General features: G+C 38.8%; 1 protein-coding gene across 10 annotated transcripts in view; it reads right to left on the bottom strand.

The window, feature by feature from the left end:
- PDE8B (phosphodiesterase 8B) overlaps positions 1-18628 on the bottom strand; it is an 84499-nt gene that overhangs the window by 31186 nt on the left and 34685 nt on the right. For 7 of the 10 annotated variants that reach the window (XM_030471322.1, XM_030471325.1, XM_030471326.1 and 4 more), the window contains 4 exons: positions 10799-10858; positions 5859-6049; positions 4514-4573; positions 3492-3549 (listed from right to left, as the gene is read on the bottom strand). In XM_030471322.1, the coding sequence (XP_030327182.1) occupies positions 3492-3549; positions 4514-4573; positions 5859-6049; positions 10799-10825 (336 nt within the window). In that variant the 5' untranslated portion in view covers positions 10826-10858. The remainder of the gene's footprint in view (positions 1-3491; positions 3550-4513; positions 4574-5858; positions 6050-10798; positions 10859-18628) is intronic. The other 3 variants (XM_030471324.1, XM_030471321.1, XM_030471318.1) reach the window with 1 other exon arrangement.

The following is an 18628-nucleotide window of genomic DNA, read 5'->3' as shown; positions in this document are numbered from 1 at the left end:
ATGGGAAACCAAAAGGCACTATATCAAGTTGGCAGAAGCAAAGGTCCAGTCATGTTGTGTTTTTGCATAACAAACTGCCTGCAAACAAATGTGTCTTCTACAGCATGGTAGATTTAGATTTTCAGTTTTAGACCGCTCTTTTAAATATTCAAATATATTCATGCAAAATTTAAAGCACTATAAAAACAAATAAATCAATAATATACAACTTAACAATGATGGCAACCTGTTTCACAAACTAAACTTACTAGAACATACTAAAGCTCTTTATAAACTAAATTTTAAAGTAGTGCTGTTTACTGAGAAAAATCAACCACTATCTTGGCACAAATCTTTGGCTAAGAACCAGGAACTGCAGCTTGCTGAAGTGCTAATCCTGCTCTTAACTGTTGTATGGTCTTCTGCAGATGTGCAGAATCTCTTTATTTAAGTTTATAGTACTAATGCGACTCATTCACTGGCTCACTTAAATCTGAGAAATCAACTGGGACCTGAAAAATGCACAAAATGTTTCCTTTCCCTAATCTGTGTATCTAAATGAGGCACAGGAAGATGGAGATCTATTGACTCTCAAATATTAGAAGGCAGACAACAATACCTTCTTTTAAAAATTTTAGCATTTATATATTGCATTTTGATTTAACTAATATATAGAGAACATAACACAAGCCTCATGAGCCATCAGCGAGTAGGAATGCATCATTCTTCATGCTTAGCAGTAAGTTCTAAGTTTAATATTAAAGATTTATTTTATTGCAAACCAGAAAGTTTTAATAGTAACTGGTCAATGAGAATCAACGTGTTTAGGAAAAGAAGTAAAGTTCAAAATACAAAACAAGATTGTAATTGAGTAACTGCAAACATTAAGGTCCCCTGTTTGCTAATTTAAATCACAGTTAAAAATCATTCAGGAAGCCAAATCATTCATTTAAATTAGTTCATCTTAGGCAGGTCATCACTGTAAGATTTATGAGGCTGAGAGGAAAAAAAAAATCCTTGTAATAAATGTGCTGCATTAACAACACCTTTAATACACAAACACAGAAGCTGTTGATAATATAGGGAGAAAAATCAGAAGATGTAATAAAATGCATTTCCTTCAGAAGGAGGAAGAAAAAACCAGAAATAAGTCAGCGTAAAGAAAAATGCCAAAGGAATGTATAAAGTTAATAGAAAAGACTCCTGAAATCTCTCTCTGTAAGATTTTCGGTGATTGTAGTGATCCGGGTTTGGATAGCAATTAATCATCACTGATTTAATTAGAAGAAATTAAAAGTGATTTCTTTAAGACTTCCATAATATGTAATATATGTTTGTAACATATATTACATATTAACATAAACATAGAAAGATATCACTCTAACATAAGTATACATGAAGGGAAAAGAAAATTTTATAGCAGATTCAAATAAAACATATACTACATGAAAAACATTTATGGTTATTTATAAAAGTATCCCCCCAAAAAGATTAAAGGAGTTCTCTGGAATATTTAAATTAAAATCTGATGTAAAAAGTCTGGTTTTGTCTACAAAACTCTACAAAAAGGTGACAGATGAATTGACTAGATGCTCAGACTCTTTCCTAATCAGGTTGGAGATGCATTTGAAGAAGCCACCACCAGAGCAATTGCATTCAGTGTTTTGTCTAGGGAAGAGGATCAAGATGATGAGCAAAAATAGGAAAAATGCCAACACAATGAATCGTGATAATGCAAAATAAAGCTACCAGAAAAGTTGGACTCTAAAAATAAAAATAGTGAACAGAAACTTCTAATTGGAACAGACAGGATATTCCAAAAATAAATTGCATTTTATTGCTGAGAAAGAGATTGTCTGAAAATACTGTCTATTTGAAAAAGGGTATTTTAAAATCTTTGTGTGGGGGGTGTGTGTGTAGGCGTGTTAATGGTTTTAGTCCCTACTGATCCCCATCCAAGTAGAAATAATTCCTATGTCCACCCCACTGTGAAAATAGGATATTTGACATCAGATGTGTTTTAAAAGCTTAAAAATAATTCCAGTAGGGAAATACTATATTATGCAAGCTCTCTGATACATCTGGGACAGCTAGAAGGAATAGATAGAGCAGCTGTTAGGTGCAAAAAGATTTTATTTGCCTAGGCAGACATTGTGTCACTGAGATGTGTCTCAGAGCTGCACAGTGTCTGCTGTGTTTCTGCTCAGTACTACACCTACAGTTATAATCTAGTCCACAACACTCATTGCCCTGCACTGCTTTTGGATGAGATACCAGACTTGAGAAGAAATAAAGATTTGTTTGAAAAGTATTAAACCCTTTTAGTTTTAGTTTGGTTGTTTTCGTTTCAGTTTTTTTTTTTTGTTTGGTTGGTTGGTTGGTTGGTTTTTTTTTGTTTTTTTTTTTTGAGAGAGGGAGAAGACTACGCTAAGAAGGCACTGCATTATGGGGCTGACCTTTTAGCCTCAACTTTTCCAATTTTCAGGGCATCTAAGCGCTTCATGAATGCGTTTGCCTGTAACGCTTTTGCACCCACAGTACCCTTGCAGGCAAGGAAAGACTTATTACCTCTTTTTGGAGATGATCTGCAAATGGTGACTCCAGTGCATATTCCGCTTTGTAAAGAAACTCAAGCTAAATATGAGTTAGCTCAGACACTGGACTCAGTATGAGCATATCAGCATGAGATTCTGCCTGACTTAATTCCCTTCCTTTGATTTTCCTCACTGCAGTTAATTGTCCTAACTATACAATTCTCCCTAACTAAAGTGTCAACTGGCGTGCTTCTATTGCTTCAATACATAACCTTCCTTACGAATGGCTAACTTTAATATTACAACTGATTTATATTATATTAACACAAGATTAATATCCATCTAAAGCCATGCACACCAACGTTGGAAAAGGGCAAGAAATTGAACACAGATTTTCAGAGCTGAGAACTCCTGCCTTTCCACTCTCTCCTCCAAAGCTGTTTTGAGAAACAGTATGAACAGTACGTTCCCTTTAGGCGCCTGTACAGGAGAGCCTCTAACACTGTCCTGAGAAGAATGGGTGCAAACCAGCACAACGGACCTCATGAAAAGAAAAGAAGAAGTCTTCTTCACATCAGAGGGAGCTGGAATAGGCTTATAGTCCCTTTAGAAGAGAAACCTCAGCAGTCTGAAGCACACAGAAATGTCTGGGTGACTAGTCAACATGCTGTGATATGCAGCACACAGTGATCAGGGTCACCCACCATTTTTTTAAATGCAGTCATAAACAAAACCCTCCCACACAGACCACAAGAAGTTAATCTCAGTATTCCTGCTTATTCTGGAAGGATTAGCTAGATCATGGATTCTTCTATTTCGTATGCTTCTTGGATACACTGTTGAAAATAAAAGAATACCCAATGATTGCCACTGGTTTCTCATAAATAAATTTTTGACAGAAGCAAAAGTATAGTTTTCAATTTGAAGAATTAGAAGTGTCTGTATGATTACTATATTAAATATGTAATTTATACATACCCTATCAAAGCCTGCATTAAGAAGTGGAAGAACAGAAGTTTCTTCTTCGTCAGCAGATCTACAAAACAGAATCATAGAATCATAGGATCATTTAGGTTGAGAAAGGTCCTTAAGATCATTGAGTCCAACTGTTAACCTAGCACTGCCATTTCCACCACTAAATCATGTCCCTAAGCACCGCATCTACATGTCTTTTGAATACCTCCAGGGATCATGACTCCACCACTTCCCTGGGCAGCCTGTTCCAATGCTTGATAACCCTCTCAGTGAAGAAATTTTTCCTAGGATCTAATCTAAACCTCTCCTGGCACAACTTGAGGCCATTTCCTCTTGTCCTATTGCTTGTTACCTGGGAGAAGAGACCAACATCCACCTTGCTACAGCTTCCTTTCCGGTAGCTGTATAAAGCAATTAAGGTCCCCTCGGAGCCTCCTTTTCTCCAGATTAAACCACCCCAGTTCCCTCAGCTGCTCCTCATCAGCCTTATTCTCCAAACCCTTCACCAGCTCCGTTGCCTTTCTCTGGACCCACTCCAGCACCTAAATGTCTCTCTTGCAGTGAAAGGCCCAGAACTAAACACAGGATTCAAGGTGCAGCCTCATCAGTGCCCGGTACAGGGGGATGAGCACTGCCCTGGACCTGCTGGCCACACTATTTCTGACACAGGCCAGGATGCCGTTGGCCTTCTTGCCTGCCTGGGCACAAGTTGGCTCTTGTTCAGCTCTGTCAATCAGCACTCCCAGGTCCTTTTCCATGAGCAGCTTTCCAGCCACTCTTCCCCAAGCCTGGAGCATTGCATGGGGTTGTTGTGGCCCAAGTGCAGGACCTGGCACTTTGCCTTATTGAACCTCATACAATTGGCCACAGCCCATTGATCCAGCCTGTCGAGATCCCTCTGCAAAGCCCTCCTACCCTCCAGCAGATCAACACTCCCAGCCAATTTGGTGTAGTCTGCAAATTAGTTAACTATTCTACATAACATTCTTATACAAAAAAATCTTTCACAAAAGAGTAATGCTTACGTGCATGGAACCACAGCAAGTATCACGGTATGCTCTGATGGTTTTGTGGCACGAATAGATCTAAGGAAACAAATTTCTCAGTTACCCCACATGCTTTCTCAATGTTACTTTGAGTATCTTCACAGAAAATATAAATGAAAACCAGGACTGAAAGACACCATTGAGGCTAGACAATAGGATATTACGCTGCCAAAATCTACATATCCCCACTTAGACAATCAATTTCCATTTTCCTACCAGATTCCTCAGATTTCCTTGGTGCAGTGAAGAGGCAAGAGCTCCAAAAACACAGGGCATGAGCAGAAGCTCTTCAAATCTACTCTTATAACCTAGCAAAGGTTTGCCCTGTTTACTCACCTTATCTGGGGCTGAGCGCCCTGAATGCATGGGTTGGGAAAGTTCAGTCTAAACAATGCCTTTTCCATACCTATTAAATACTTAAATAAGAATCTCCACCATCTTCTCCCATATTTACTAGTCCTTCTAGATACTGTAAAATTTTCTTTAAAGGGTGGAAAGTGCTTTTGAGGCATGCAAGCAAGGAAAGAGGATATAGTAGATGTATATGATAGACCATAATTTACGAAATGCCAAATAAACAAAATTTTATTACTTTACGTATTACTGAGAAACTGAAAAAAATATGACCAACTATCAGAAGAACACTCCATTCACCTTTCACTGGCTAAAGATAACCTTTTTCAATCATGTCACACTGTCCTGAATAAACAGTCTTTATTTGTTGATCTTTTAGAAGAACTTCCATCAGCACAAGTATTTGAGCTTTAAAATGCTCCCTGTCATACATATGGGACATTTCAGCTCAGGGTGGACTGAGTAGCACAGAATGGTGTATGGTACAAAAGGTATGCTTCAGCTGACACAGTGTATTTTAGCAAAGAATCACTTAGAATTCTAAGTGCTTGCAACCTTAGAGCTGCTAACACAGTCATGTGAATCAGAAGAGTGATGGGAACTTCTGTGAAGAGCTGGCAGCGCCTGACCCAGTGAACAAACATGCACATTCCTTTGAAGCCTTACAGCTTCAGACTTTGCTGCAGCAGTAACCCAGGAAAGAAGCAGGCACAGACAGCAGGGAATAATTTCACAACAGCTCTCACTTATGCTCTGATAGAAGTCCATGACCTAAAAAGACAGTTCTACAATTCAGGTTTGCCAAAGTGTATTTTTTGTATTGTTCTCCTCTTACAGCAAGTCCCCTGGCCTCAATCCTCGAACTTTCTTTTTACTGTAGGTTTTGTACTTCTTATTTATTTATTTTTTTAATGTTCAGCATGTTCTAAAATTCAAGAGAACCATAAGAGCATAAGATCCTTTAGGTTACCTGCAGATATCTTCCGCATCAAAATATCTGGAGTTCCTGTGATCTATAACAATTATCTCCTGGTGCTTATCAAGAAAACATTCAAGTGCTGACTCTGGAGTACGTGCAATGTTGCACCTGTATCCAGCTCTGTCACAAGCCCACCAGAAACCATCACTCTGGCTGTCTTCTTTCGCAAAGATCAGCAAAACCTGCAAAGCGTGCAAAACAGCAGCATCGCATTATACATACAAAATAGTTTTCTGCATGGTGCAAATCTTAACAAACATTTCTGCTATATGACAGACTGAGTCTACTTTGAAGGTGGGAAGATTGATCTACAGACTGTAAAACAGCTGATGCAATAGCACAACTTTCTTAATAGATAGATTGTCAATAGATAATCAATAGTTAATTGCATAGGACTGATATTTAGGACAAAACCAGCTGCCAGATGATGAGTCTTTTCTATCTGGCATTCCAAGTCAATCAGCAGCCACCCAGAATAGGCAGGTAGGTGTTCCAACATCATCACCACTCTCATCAGGCCATCCCACCTACACACACTTTTAATTGTAATGAAATGTCTGAAATGTAACTGCCTTAATTATCCCTCTTCAGGGACAATTAACATAACACAGTTTTATTCATTATTTCTTCTTTGATGTACAACAAAATGGAGTTAACCAATGTTCTTTCAAAACTGAAGAGAAAAACAGACAAGTAGGAATGAGCAGGGCTGAGTAGGGGAAAACCCCTCTTCTTTCAGATGTAACAATTTTTACCCAATAAACTATCTCTAATTATGTAAATATATGAGGTAGTTTCAACAACCTCAACTGAACACTTAAGGAACTGCTCACACAAGATCAGGCAGAATGTGTGCAAAGGAGCTGTTCAAAAAATCAAATTGATGCTGTAGAAGGTCTGTTTGCTAACTGACATACAGAATAACAGAATACAGGTTGAAAACAGCTTTATTTGTGTGTTGCTTGTGTGAAAAAATGAGTGTTTTTAAGAGAGAATAGATTTTTCATCCTTGCCCTATAATACATGTATTATCAAGCATTCAAATTATATAGCTAGGAACACAAGTCATATAGACAACCCCTTCACAATTTGCACATATTTGTCATAGCAACCAATCACTAACCATGCCACCCTGTGTGACAGATGAAGTAAAAAGTTAATTTAGTGCAAATATGCTGTGAAAAAGAAGGCCTCAAAACTGCACAGAAAGGCAATGGGCAGAGAATAATCTGTGTATGAAGCAATATCCTGTTCATTTCACAGATAAAAGTAATCCCCTGATTTCCCTGAAAAAAAAACTGTCTGAGCAAAATATGCAAAATTTTGCCCCAAGTGCCCATAGGAAATGTCAATAACCTTCCATCTGTGCTTCTCTATGAAGCTGTGGTGTCACCACATGAAATTCAACACCATCAGTCTAGAAGCTAGAAAAGGTGGCCACAATTTTCCTCGTATCTTGACCTGTCTGGATTGTTAACTTCTAAACAATAAACAAATCAATTAATGTTATTCTGGCAGGACAACCAGTCAAGGTTTCATTAAGCAGGGAAAGAAAATTATATGCTTGGAACTTCCATAAATATTAAGAAACAAGAATTTCAATTTATTAGAGAGCGTATTTTTAATTACAGTTAACAGTAAGCAGATTTGGGTTACTGGCACTTAACACCCAAGGTAACTGTTGTCATGCTACCTAATCAATCCCTGATTTTTTTCCAGCCATCAAAGGTCTGCAGATACTCAGGAAAGTCCTTAATTTCTCCTGTTTGGTTCCAACTGGCATTAATTTTATTTTGCTCGTATTTTGATCAGTACAATATGGCTCAGAAAACTGATTTTTTAGGGCACATATTTTGATATCTTCCTTCTCTATTTCCAAACTGGGAATATTGAAAGGATTGCAAAATGTGATCATTTACCAGCTGTAAAATAATGGAGTTTAGTTAAACCACCTAATCTTCCACTGGTAGCTAATTATCAGTGTGTGAATCCTTCTAAGAATATTAACTTTTGAAGGTTTTTTAAAGTATTACTACCATGCTTTCTCATTAACATTTGCATGGAGCTTACTATAACTATAAGTATATTGCAGGATATGTTCTCAAAGTCAAGATAAAAATATAACAATACATATAAACAATACCGCAAGGAAAAGCTTGAATTCAATCTGTGTTTCTTGGCAAAACTCCCCATGTAGGTTTTTTTTTTCTGTGGGCGTGTGTGTAATTTGTCAGTAAACTGTAAAACTGTAAAAAGATCACTCTACTCAGTGTTGCCCTTGTTTAGGAGCTCTGGACTTCTCCTGTGGAGGTCTTTACATTTTTTTGTGATTTACTGGAGTTTTCACCATCTTTCTAAGTATTTGCTTTGCTCAAGTATTGCATGTCTTGTTCCCAGTTTATCATACAAATACAGAAAAGGGACAGAGATTTGCTTTAAAGAGCTCAAAATAAAACAAGAGACACCAGCTGAGTACAGCCACACAGGGTACCAAAACAAAACTGAGAAAATTACAAACAGCAACTTAAGAAGTGAAAATAAAGATACTTAATTATTTTTATGTTATTGTATCCCAGCAAGAGAGTTTTAAGGTGGAAAACACATAGTGGCTCTGACTTAAGCTAGGGAAGAGCTCTTGTTACACCGAAAATTGGCATGGGGAGACAGTAAAATGCTGTGCATCATTATGCTTCCTTTGCGGCTGAGCAGGGAAGATGACCATCATCAGAACAGAAATGAAGCTTGATGTCAATGCTGTGAAAGAGATGATGGCTAATGAATGTCCTAAGAAGTGAGAAAATGCAATATATAACGGTGGAAAGGGGAGGCAAGGACACATCCAAACCTTGGTAAATAATAAGGATAAGACAGGGTTTTCATGTGCACTAAACTTTTATAAAAACCACTTTTCTCCTGTGTCCGCTGGAGAAAGTGCATTTATATGTACTTTTACCATGGCCATTTCTAAGGTCTCAGAACCTCACGTTGCCTATTTGCAAGTCTTGGTACAATATCAGGGCAAATGTGCAAGCAGCATGTGAGGAGGATATTTGGAGTGTCAGAGCTGGTGGGTTTGCTTTGGACTTTTCTCCTTGCCCCTTAAGGCTAGCAGCACCTGGGTCACAATCTAGTACAAACCAAACCAGATTTGTCCTCCAACACAGATGGACATGAAGTCCAGTGAGGAATCTATTAAAAGGTTTATGGCAGGTCACAGTCACAAGTAAGGTCACCTCTTAGACAAAAAACATGGGCCATTTTGGGGTTGGCACAGGTGTCCCATAACAGCATGAAACATGCACCAGAATAAAATTAACATTGCTAAGAAAAGCCCTGGTGGCAATTGTTTTAACAAAATAAATAGACTTATCAGACAATTGTGAACATGATTAAGCACCCGCAAACAGACATTTAAAATGTGATATTCAGTAGCTGTTTGCATTGCAAACACATAATCCCACTGTCTAGATGGAATAAATATTAATACACATTTTTTAAATGCATAGGTGTGTGCAGTACTTGTCAAATTAGCTGAGGTAATGTGGCTTGTTCCACAAACAAAGGAGGTGAGTTTACATAAATTGTTTTCCCTTTACCGTAAATAAGTTAGCATATGGCAGTGTCTTTATGGAAAACTTGTCAGTTAATGGTTTTACTTCAGGTCTGCTTTCTGCTTTGCTTAAGGTCTTCTATGGCAGCACCATAGATTCTTGCTTGTGAAATCTAGGGACAAAATAACATCCACACCTGACGAGATACCAAGAAAAATGTCAAACATTTAGAAAGAACAAAAACCCCATTTTCCTTTCTTATATGGAAAATCTTCAATTAAAACAGCTAAGACTGGCACTTTGGCAAATCCAGTTTCCATAAAGTAAAATTCTGACATAAGCACTGAGTGTATTTGTGTTTGTTAAACATCTGCTTGACATTCTTTCTAAAGATGATCACAGTCTACAGAATATTTTTCTGTGAAGAGTTCCACACTTTTATGTTGAAATTCCTTGCAAAACCAAAGACTGGTCTGCTGCTAAAGCCACTGTTCCACAGTTATCTTATGATATAAACAGTTTCATCAGATCAAGTCATCATTAAGACTGAATGCTTAATACAGAAATAAAAATGTAAAGCTTTATGATGCATATACACATGATTTATTTTCCTTGGGCATAGCATTCCTTCCACTTGTAGGTTTTTCCTCTCATAGCCAGATACAGGGAAAAAGAAGCCAACCCACCAAAAGGTGACTGGTGACTAAATGTTTCTGTGACCCAAAAAGTTAATTCAAATGAATGCTGTGTCACTAGAGCAATGTTAAAGACTAAGATTATTTAATTTCCTGACATCTGAGAGCTCTAACACCCACTATAGGCTAAATTAAAAAGAAAAAAAACCAAACGCTTGGCATCTGTTTACTGGCACAGGAACAAAACGTACAGAAGTAAGCGAGGGTGAGAGCTGTGCTCCTTAAGCTGAAGTTCAAACTGTATTGTTGGAGACGGTGAGATTTCTTGGATTGGTGACCTGTAAAAGCAGTTCTCTGTTTTGTTGTGCAAAACCCAGCAAAACTCAAAGGGTACTTAAATTTTATAATGGAGCTCTCTGCTTTGGTACATCAGAACTGAACAGATTTTAGATACAGAGAGGCAGCTCTTTCCCCTGCTAATGCACATACACACACACTCCTATTGACAGGACTTATAAAAGGAATGATTTGATGTTAATGGAAATTTAAGCACCTTGTTTACCAAGTTAATTTACTTGTACATCTCTTCTGAAGCAATCAGATAAACCAAAACACCAATTACCCATCTCACAGTCCTCAAACAAGTAAAATGAAAACATCATGCTTAACTACAGGGGTTGAATCTTCATTTCTTCATCCATTAATACTGAACTGACTGTATCAAGAAATGGAAAGAGCATCTTACCTGAATTGGATCTTGTGTCAGTCTCATGGGCCCAATTTGTACTTCTGTTGCTGAAGCCTGCTAAAGAAAAGTAATACAGATATTTTTTCCCAGTCTGTTTCTTAACAGGATGGCATTTTACATGCAAGAATGAGCAATCAAACAGAACCATGAAAGACTCTCAAAGGCAGGCAGACATATGAGTAGCAGCATTAATATAGTTGCTTTGAAGTGTATCTTTTATGAACATATTTTCCAAACTCCCAATTTTGTTTTATTTGCCTGTTAAAAATTGTAAGGTTTTAAATAAGGAAACAAGAAACAACATTTCCTTTCCCCTCTTGCCCCAACAGTGTACCTTGGTTACACAGAAGGACTTGTATTTTGCTCAAGACTACGGAAAGCTATTTTTTTTCCTGGCCAAAATTTGCTTACTCATATGAATGTGATACAGAACTTGTATTAAAGGTCTTGTGACACATATTCAATAATATTTTAATCTATTTGGTTGGGAAAAAAGTTACTTCTTTAGACAAGAGAACTTTTTTGCATCGCAGATTTAAAATTGTTTTCCAGAACCATAGCCTTCCTTTTGCAGGAAAAAACACTGCTACCATGTGAACCATGACATTTTCAGAAGATATGAGAACATATCATAATTTAAAGCTACTGCAAGAGAGCCAGCAGATATTGGCTGTGGCTGCTTTGTTGCCAATATTTCCTAGGAGTTGAATTACCTTAATACTTTTTGTGTCTTGATAAATTTCAATACACTTCTCCTGCACATTACTGATTTGTTTCACTTCAGACCATTAGCCACAGAAGGTTGTTAAGCAACTGAACAATACCTATGTCCACCCACAGATGCATGTACTTGAGGAAAAGAGTCTTTGAAGCCTTAAAATATTGTTCCCCTCATGCGTATGGAGGATTATTTGCAAGTTACCAATCTCCAAAATGGCAGATTCTCTGTGTTTCTGGTACCAGTTACCCCAGGTGTAGGCAAGTTAAAGTAATTGCTCTTCAAGGCACAAAGTTTGAACAAAGCCCTAACTGTAGGCAGATTCCCAGGCTTGTTCCCTGTGACACAGGAATCCTGGAGCCTAATTTCTGTAGCATTTTGCTCTGCAGTTATTGTTAGTTTGAGCCTTCTGTCTAGGTATTACCTTGTTCTTAATTTCAGTATTTTTCAAAGGAATGCGTATGAACATTCAAAATGGATGAAGTTACCAGTATTCAGCTTTTTCCCTTAGAGAATACAATATCGTGTTAAGCATTAACAGCCTTGCCTGCATGTGAGACAGTGGTATTATGTATAGCTACAACTGACACGTTGGACTTTCATGCACCACTGAGCACCCATTCTTCTCAGCCCAACAACGTACGTCAGAAGGTGGTAACAGGCAGGACTCCAAAAGATTAAACCACAAAGCCTGCCACTGTTTTCCAAAGCAAAAACTGCCCCCAATATAAGTGTAGTTAACCTCTCCTTTTCTTATACAATAGCTTAACTTCCCACTTGAGCTCCTGCCATAGCAGAATGTAACTTCATGCCAGAAAGTGTATCAGAATAGAAATGAAAGTTAGCACCCATCACCAACCATGAGTTATGAGTAAGGTTCGAGAAAGAGTTCTCTGAAAGCTCCCAGCCACTCTTCCCACCCACCAAAAAAGAAAAATAGCACATTCACCATCCAATGGTGGAGGAAACTCTTAAATACGTTTTTTACCATTATTCATTTTGATTCAAAAAAAAAAAAAAGGAAAATTTTTAAAGTAGACTCATAAAGTAGACTCATTAGATGAATCTGTAAGAATACACAACAGGCTCGGGTCAGTATCACTGAAAAACCTTCTTTTTTTACAAGCTCTGACTGTCCCAGAATATATTGATCTAGAGCCCAGAATCCTTCACAAAAGACAGTTAGTTAAGACACAGATATTTATTTTATTATCCATTTATCAATGCTACTAGGGAACCGACATAGAATCATAAAATCATAGAATGGTTTCTCTTGGAAAGGGCCTTAAGATCACCTAGTTCTAAACCCCCTACAATGGGCAGGGATGCCTCACCCTAGACCTTTCGCCCAAAGCTCTGTCCAACCTGGCCTTGGACACTGCCAGGGATGGTCTAAGTAACAAACCCCTGACTATGGCACCACCCTTCTAGCCATTTTTTAACCTGCCAGATCCACCTGGCCTTTTCAAGGTCTGCCCCTTTGACCTGGAGGATTGATGAAAAAACTTGTAAATGAGTGCCTTCTACACTTCAGAGAACATACAGCTTTAATTACTCTGTTCTGCCCAAAATGAAATAACTGCATAGATTGAAGCAGGGAAGTCTACAATTCTTTTCTGGAGATTCCTTTAGAGGGTAGCCACTTCTCTTCGCCTGGGTATTTTAAAATAACAACAACAATAAATCCACACCACTGGGACTCGAGGTTTCTCTTCCTGATGCTTCCGTGTCAGCCTCATGAATAGAAAATTCCTGAATATAAGAACCTAAAAATGAGAATTTCTCTCTCTTCCTCCCTCCCAGTTTCAGGGTGTTCCTGCCTTTGCTAACAGTATGAAAGCTGCATGAGATTAGAAAATCTGAGAGCCCCAGTGTAGGTGAACTTGTCCCTATCCTGCTCTGCACAGACATGATAGGGCCAGAACCACACATGAACGCAGAAAAGATGCTGCTATATCTGAAAGATTGCCAAGCTCCTAACTTGCTCAACTTTGTTGCTTCTACAATGCATGGAAACAAATGGGACCCTCAAATTAAGACTGGTAATGAACCTCAGCATAGGAAGGATTAATAAACTTCAACAGATACAGCAAAAAAGTATGTCCAAAATCCTCCTTCCTGGACTTGGAGTTATGAGTTTTATTTTACAGCTAAATCAATCCCTTGGATTTATATGTCCAAATTGCTGTGGGAACAAGTGACTGTCTCACTTTTCTCTTTCAAACCACAGCTAGAGGATGCAGCAAAAAGGAGGGCCTGGCCTTCACAAGTGTCCTACAGATCTCTCTTTGGCCTGAAGGAACTAATTCCACATGCTCCTACCTCCCAGAATAGTCTGATCATGTGGATGTTGCATGGTAGTGATACCATGACCATACCTCTGTTCATTTCCTGACTTAAGTGAACATCTCATTGCTGACGATTTCCAATTTAAATAAATCTCTCATTATACGATTGATTGTCAGGAAGGGCTGCTAGTAGATCTGGAACCTAAACCAATTAGTACAGTAGCTCGTGACAAACTTTTCTGGTAAAATATGTGGATACAAGCCTGGTTCCAAAGAGGACAGTGGGAAAATCCCTGATTTCAGTGAGCATGTTTAGAAGCAAAGAAATCATAAATAAACTAACCATGAGCAAACAACAAAAGCTTAAAAACTGTGAAGAAATTTTGCTTTAACATTTTAAACCATATTATTTCCAATATCATTCTGATCTCCAAGGCAATCTCACCAGGAATCAGCTATTAATCAAGTAATTAAAGACAAAGTCAATGGTACTTTCTTAACCTGTACATTTTCATGTGAATTAGAGATCGTCAATTACCTTACTATCATAGCAGTACCATTAAGCAAAATGTACTTACTACATCATTAAAGTTCTGCCCTTTTAAATCATCAACACAAAAATCTTCACCCCCCATATGCCTGCAGATTTATAGCCCCTGCAGTTTATAAATCATCAATAATTAGTAACACAACCACTGCAAAAAGAATTACTAATTAGTAGAGTAAAATCTCCTTGAATGATTCTTGATTGCTCCAGAGCAACAACAGCAACTAGAACCAACCAACCAGTGAAGCAAAGGCATTGGTGAATTCAGCCTCCTGGAAAGGCTCAGGATGGGTGTGCCAGTTGAGAAGCATCACATAGGTGCCAAGGACCCTATGGACACCCTTTTGCCCTGAAAGCCCCTTTCCCCTAATCCCTATATATTCTTTCCTCTCATCCCACAATGATGCATCCCTTCCCTCACTTTTGTAGTATGTTTTCAGATATCTGTCCCTTTGGTTTTGTAAGCAGGTAACTGGACTCTCTTTTTGGCCCAGCTCTCCCCATTTTTGCTAGGGCTCATTTGCAATTCTCTCCAGCTCAGCTCTACCTATTCACACAGCTAGTGGGGGTTGAAACCTCTGCCCATCCTTTGGCTGTTACCATTTACATATGTAACTGTACCAATATTTTCAGCCTCAAATCCCTTCCCTTTTTTACCTGGCCAATCTTCAGTCCTGAAAAGGATTACAACCATGTGTGGCTTTAACCTTGCTTGAATTCCCTTACAGGACACAGGGCCCATATCTGTTCTTCAACATCCCTTGCTTGGAGCTGGTGTCCTACTCCTGTTCCTGCTACAACACCTTTGACCAGGGTGTCCAGCTCCTCTTCCACTGCTTAGCAACATTCTGCCACTCTCTTTTTCCCATTCTTTCCTTTGCCTGTCTTTCTTAGATGAACTATATCCCAATCTTTCTTCTTTTCTTTCACTTTATTATCACTTCTGCTCTATTCAACTCCCACCCACCGGCATTTTTCTATAGTTTGACACCTCACTACTCTTTCTCTGTTTGGAGTCTTCCTACGTTTCTTTGACAGCTTCAGCTGTTCCAGGTAATATCACTTGACCTATCTTGCAATTTGAGTGTATTAAAGAAGGGGCAGATTTACAGGGGAAAATTTAAGAACCCACAAAGATGCCACCTCTGATTGAAGAAGCCCCTAAATAATAAGCTGGCAAAAGCTATGAGAATAAACAGGACAGATCACTACACATTCTTGCTGGAGACTTGGTCCTGAGCTAGATGGCTTTTGGCCTGATTTCCATGGCTTTTCCAGACACCATCTTTCCCTGATTCATTCATTTGACAAGCTGTGTCTGTTCATCCTCTCCACCCCCCAATACAGCTACTCTCCCAACCCTCTTTCATGAAGCGCCACTCTCTGCCACTTCTGTTTTCAAGTTCTGTTGGATTTTTTGGGGGGGGGTCGGTAGTGTTTTTTCTCTCCTCCTGCCCTCTCCTGTCTGTGGCTTTCAGTCACGTGTTTCCCAGCTTCCCCAGCTGCTCGTACCTTGCACTTCCCTGGCTCCCACTAGAGGGCTGCCAACTCACTCTGCTCCACAATCTGCTCCCCTCATGCCATCCTGTTATCACCCTTCCAAGGTGTGCAGAGGAGCATTAAATAGTTGGATAGCTCAACTGTTAGGTTAACGTAAGGTCATGCTGTTTTACTAACTGAAAATAATGATCAAATGCACATACCATTTAGAAGAAATAAGGCTTCATCATTGTTGACTTGGCAACTGCAAATTCTGCAAGCGACCATAACAGAAGCCTGACCCATCAGATATATAAGAACTGGTAAAAAAATACACATTTTGGAGAGCTAGATTTTCACAATATATGTGACAACACACACTGAGGCACATAGCATGAAGAGACTATATACACAGCCAATAAACTGGACCCAAACCTACAAAGACATATAGGTTTGGCAGGCTTTGCTGTACTTTCATGCACCTAGCTCAAGGGTAGAGTTCACAAACCTGCAACTGGTTCTTCTGCTTCCCAAAATGAAGCAGAATTGGGATGAGGCCCTCTCAATGCCTCCAGTTAAACCTATGTCATTGCACACAACGGAACAGGAAATTTGTGAGGGAGAAGAAGAAAGTTAAGGGCCTTCCCTTCCATGACTACCCTCATCTCTGGTTGATAAAGTAAGGCTCCTGTTGCATACTCACTCCTTCACTCATGAGGGAGACCTGTGCCAGAAAAGGAGCATTAAGCACTGTCTAACTTCCTTTCACACCTGCCTCTTCCTAGCTAACCTTGCCTTACCCTGGTGGGGGAGCACTCACATGGGAGAGAAGCACTTGAAACCAAACTTGGCTGGGCACAGGCTATCATATGCCAGAAAACCCAGCCCACTATTGTCCCTGCATTTCTCATGAACTCTGAGAATACCAGCCTGACTAGATCTTTCAGGGGACCTGCTACAGAAATGTCTCTGGCTGTGAACTCCACATATTCTTTGGTGTGACGTGTATGCCAAGACTGTGGATCTCAGTAGAGCTAAGATTGGCAGATGTTCTCATAAAAACAGAAGTCCTTATTAAAATTTTGAAGTCTAAGAACCAAATCGCTAAAATTGGGTTTTTGTGAATTACACAGTTGTTAGCATGTTGGATGCCTAAGCTGTTTTTTAACTTTGGTTTTCAGAGTCTGCTCCTACAACTGCTTCTGTGCAAAGCTGCAAAGATCTGTATGATCAGAGTCAGCTTCAGGAACAGATGTTAAGATTTCTATCTTTCTTCCTTCATCCTCATTCCACTCTACATGGCTTCCTGGCTTGTATTTCAAATAAGAAAAGTAAGTATTTGAAAAGTATTTCTTCTTTTTTCTCACTCCTTCTGCCCTCCCACCCCGCAATATAATTAATCTCTTTTTAAGCAATTATAGACAGTAGTGATCTTGCTGCTTCAATCTACAATAAGTGGTAAAGGAAGAAAAACAAACCAATGGATGCAGGTAAACCTCTGAAAGACATGGGGAGGAGAAAGGGGAACAAAGGACAGATAGCACAAACAGGTCACAAAAATTGGATCACCCTTAGAGAAAAAGAATTGAGAAAGAAAAATGTACTAGTGTCAAGTTGCTAGCAATTTTTAGGTAATCTCTTGAACAAGCAAGCTGACACTTGTCAAATAATTCTGTGAGCTCTAATATAACAAATGTGTACCTGGTATAAAATCATAACTGAAGAAAGAATATTATATTAGGACTTCTTGCATTCTGTTCACATTTTGGTAGCAGCTTCCTTATGAATACATTATCATAATAGGAAGTATAACAATCAAGTAGAAAATACACTATTTTGGCTATTATTTTGTTACATTTGGCATACAAACTACCATTGTCAATCAATCAGTTCTCAATTCTGGTCACATCAGCAACTGCTTTGAGACCTGTTAAGGGAAGATAGGTTACCAAAAACCCCACAATATATAAAGAGTAGTCTACGTCCCTTTTATTCATATAATTTGCAAATTAAAGCTTTCAACAGAATCTGGAAGCAATCCTGCAGGTTTGTACATAAAATTTCACTCCAAATTTTTCTTACATGTATTCAAGGCACATGTTGTGCACACTGGTCCTACTAAGATCAGTACCACAATTCTGGTTTTTGATGTTAGCACAAAATAGATTTGGTGTCCAAGCTTCAGTTGGTTGAACACAGTTCATTAGGACATTCGTTAATAAAACCCTACAAATCTCTGGAGAGGTTTCTAAACACATTCCCATGCCCTTTATAGAAGGTCTTTGAGGAACAACCAAAAATTGGTCAGAACAACCAATCTTGGCCCAACATTCTGTCTTCAGAAGTGGCCAAAACCATACGACAGACCCAAAACTTCAAAAACAGGGCAAGCACAAAGTGACTCTGTCCCTTATACCACCTAAACTCAGTGCTCATAACTCACCTCAGCTATGCTTTCCTTATAGGAAAAGCCATGCTAACTCTTCCCCAGCACATCATTTTGTCCAATTACCCACCGCATCTACTTGTGTTAAGTTATATCTCTAGACACAGTGTCTTGTCCAGTGTGGAAACAGATGTAGTTCCTGCATCATCTTTGGTACCCTCTAAGGAAGACTAATGTGCCATTATCTGTTTCTCACTCCTCTGGCACTGACATCAGTTTAAAGAATAGGTGATACACCTTAGTAGTTCATCAATTTCAGATTTATGTTCCTTGTGAACTCTTGGTGAATATGCCTACCTTCCTATCTGGCACTATTTCTTTCTCCTTCACCTCCTTCCTACAGCAGAGC

This window comes from Strigops habroptila, chromosome Z (genome assembly GCF_004027225.2).
Source record: "Strigops habroptila isolate Jane chromosome Z, bStrHab1.2.pri, whole genome shotgun sequence".
NCBI lineage: Eukaryota > Metazoa > Chordata > Aves > Psittaciformes > Psittacidae > Strigops > Strigops habroptila.
This window is presented reverse-complemented; position numbering and strand designations above follow the sequence as displayed.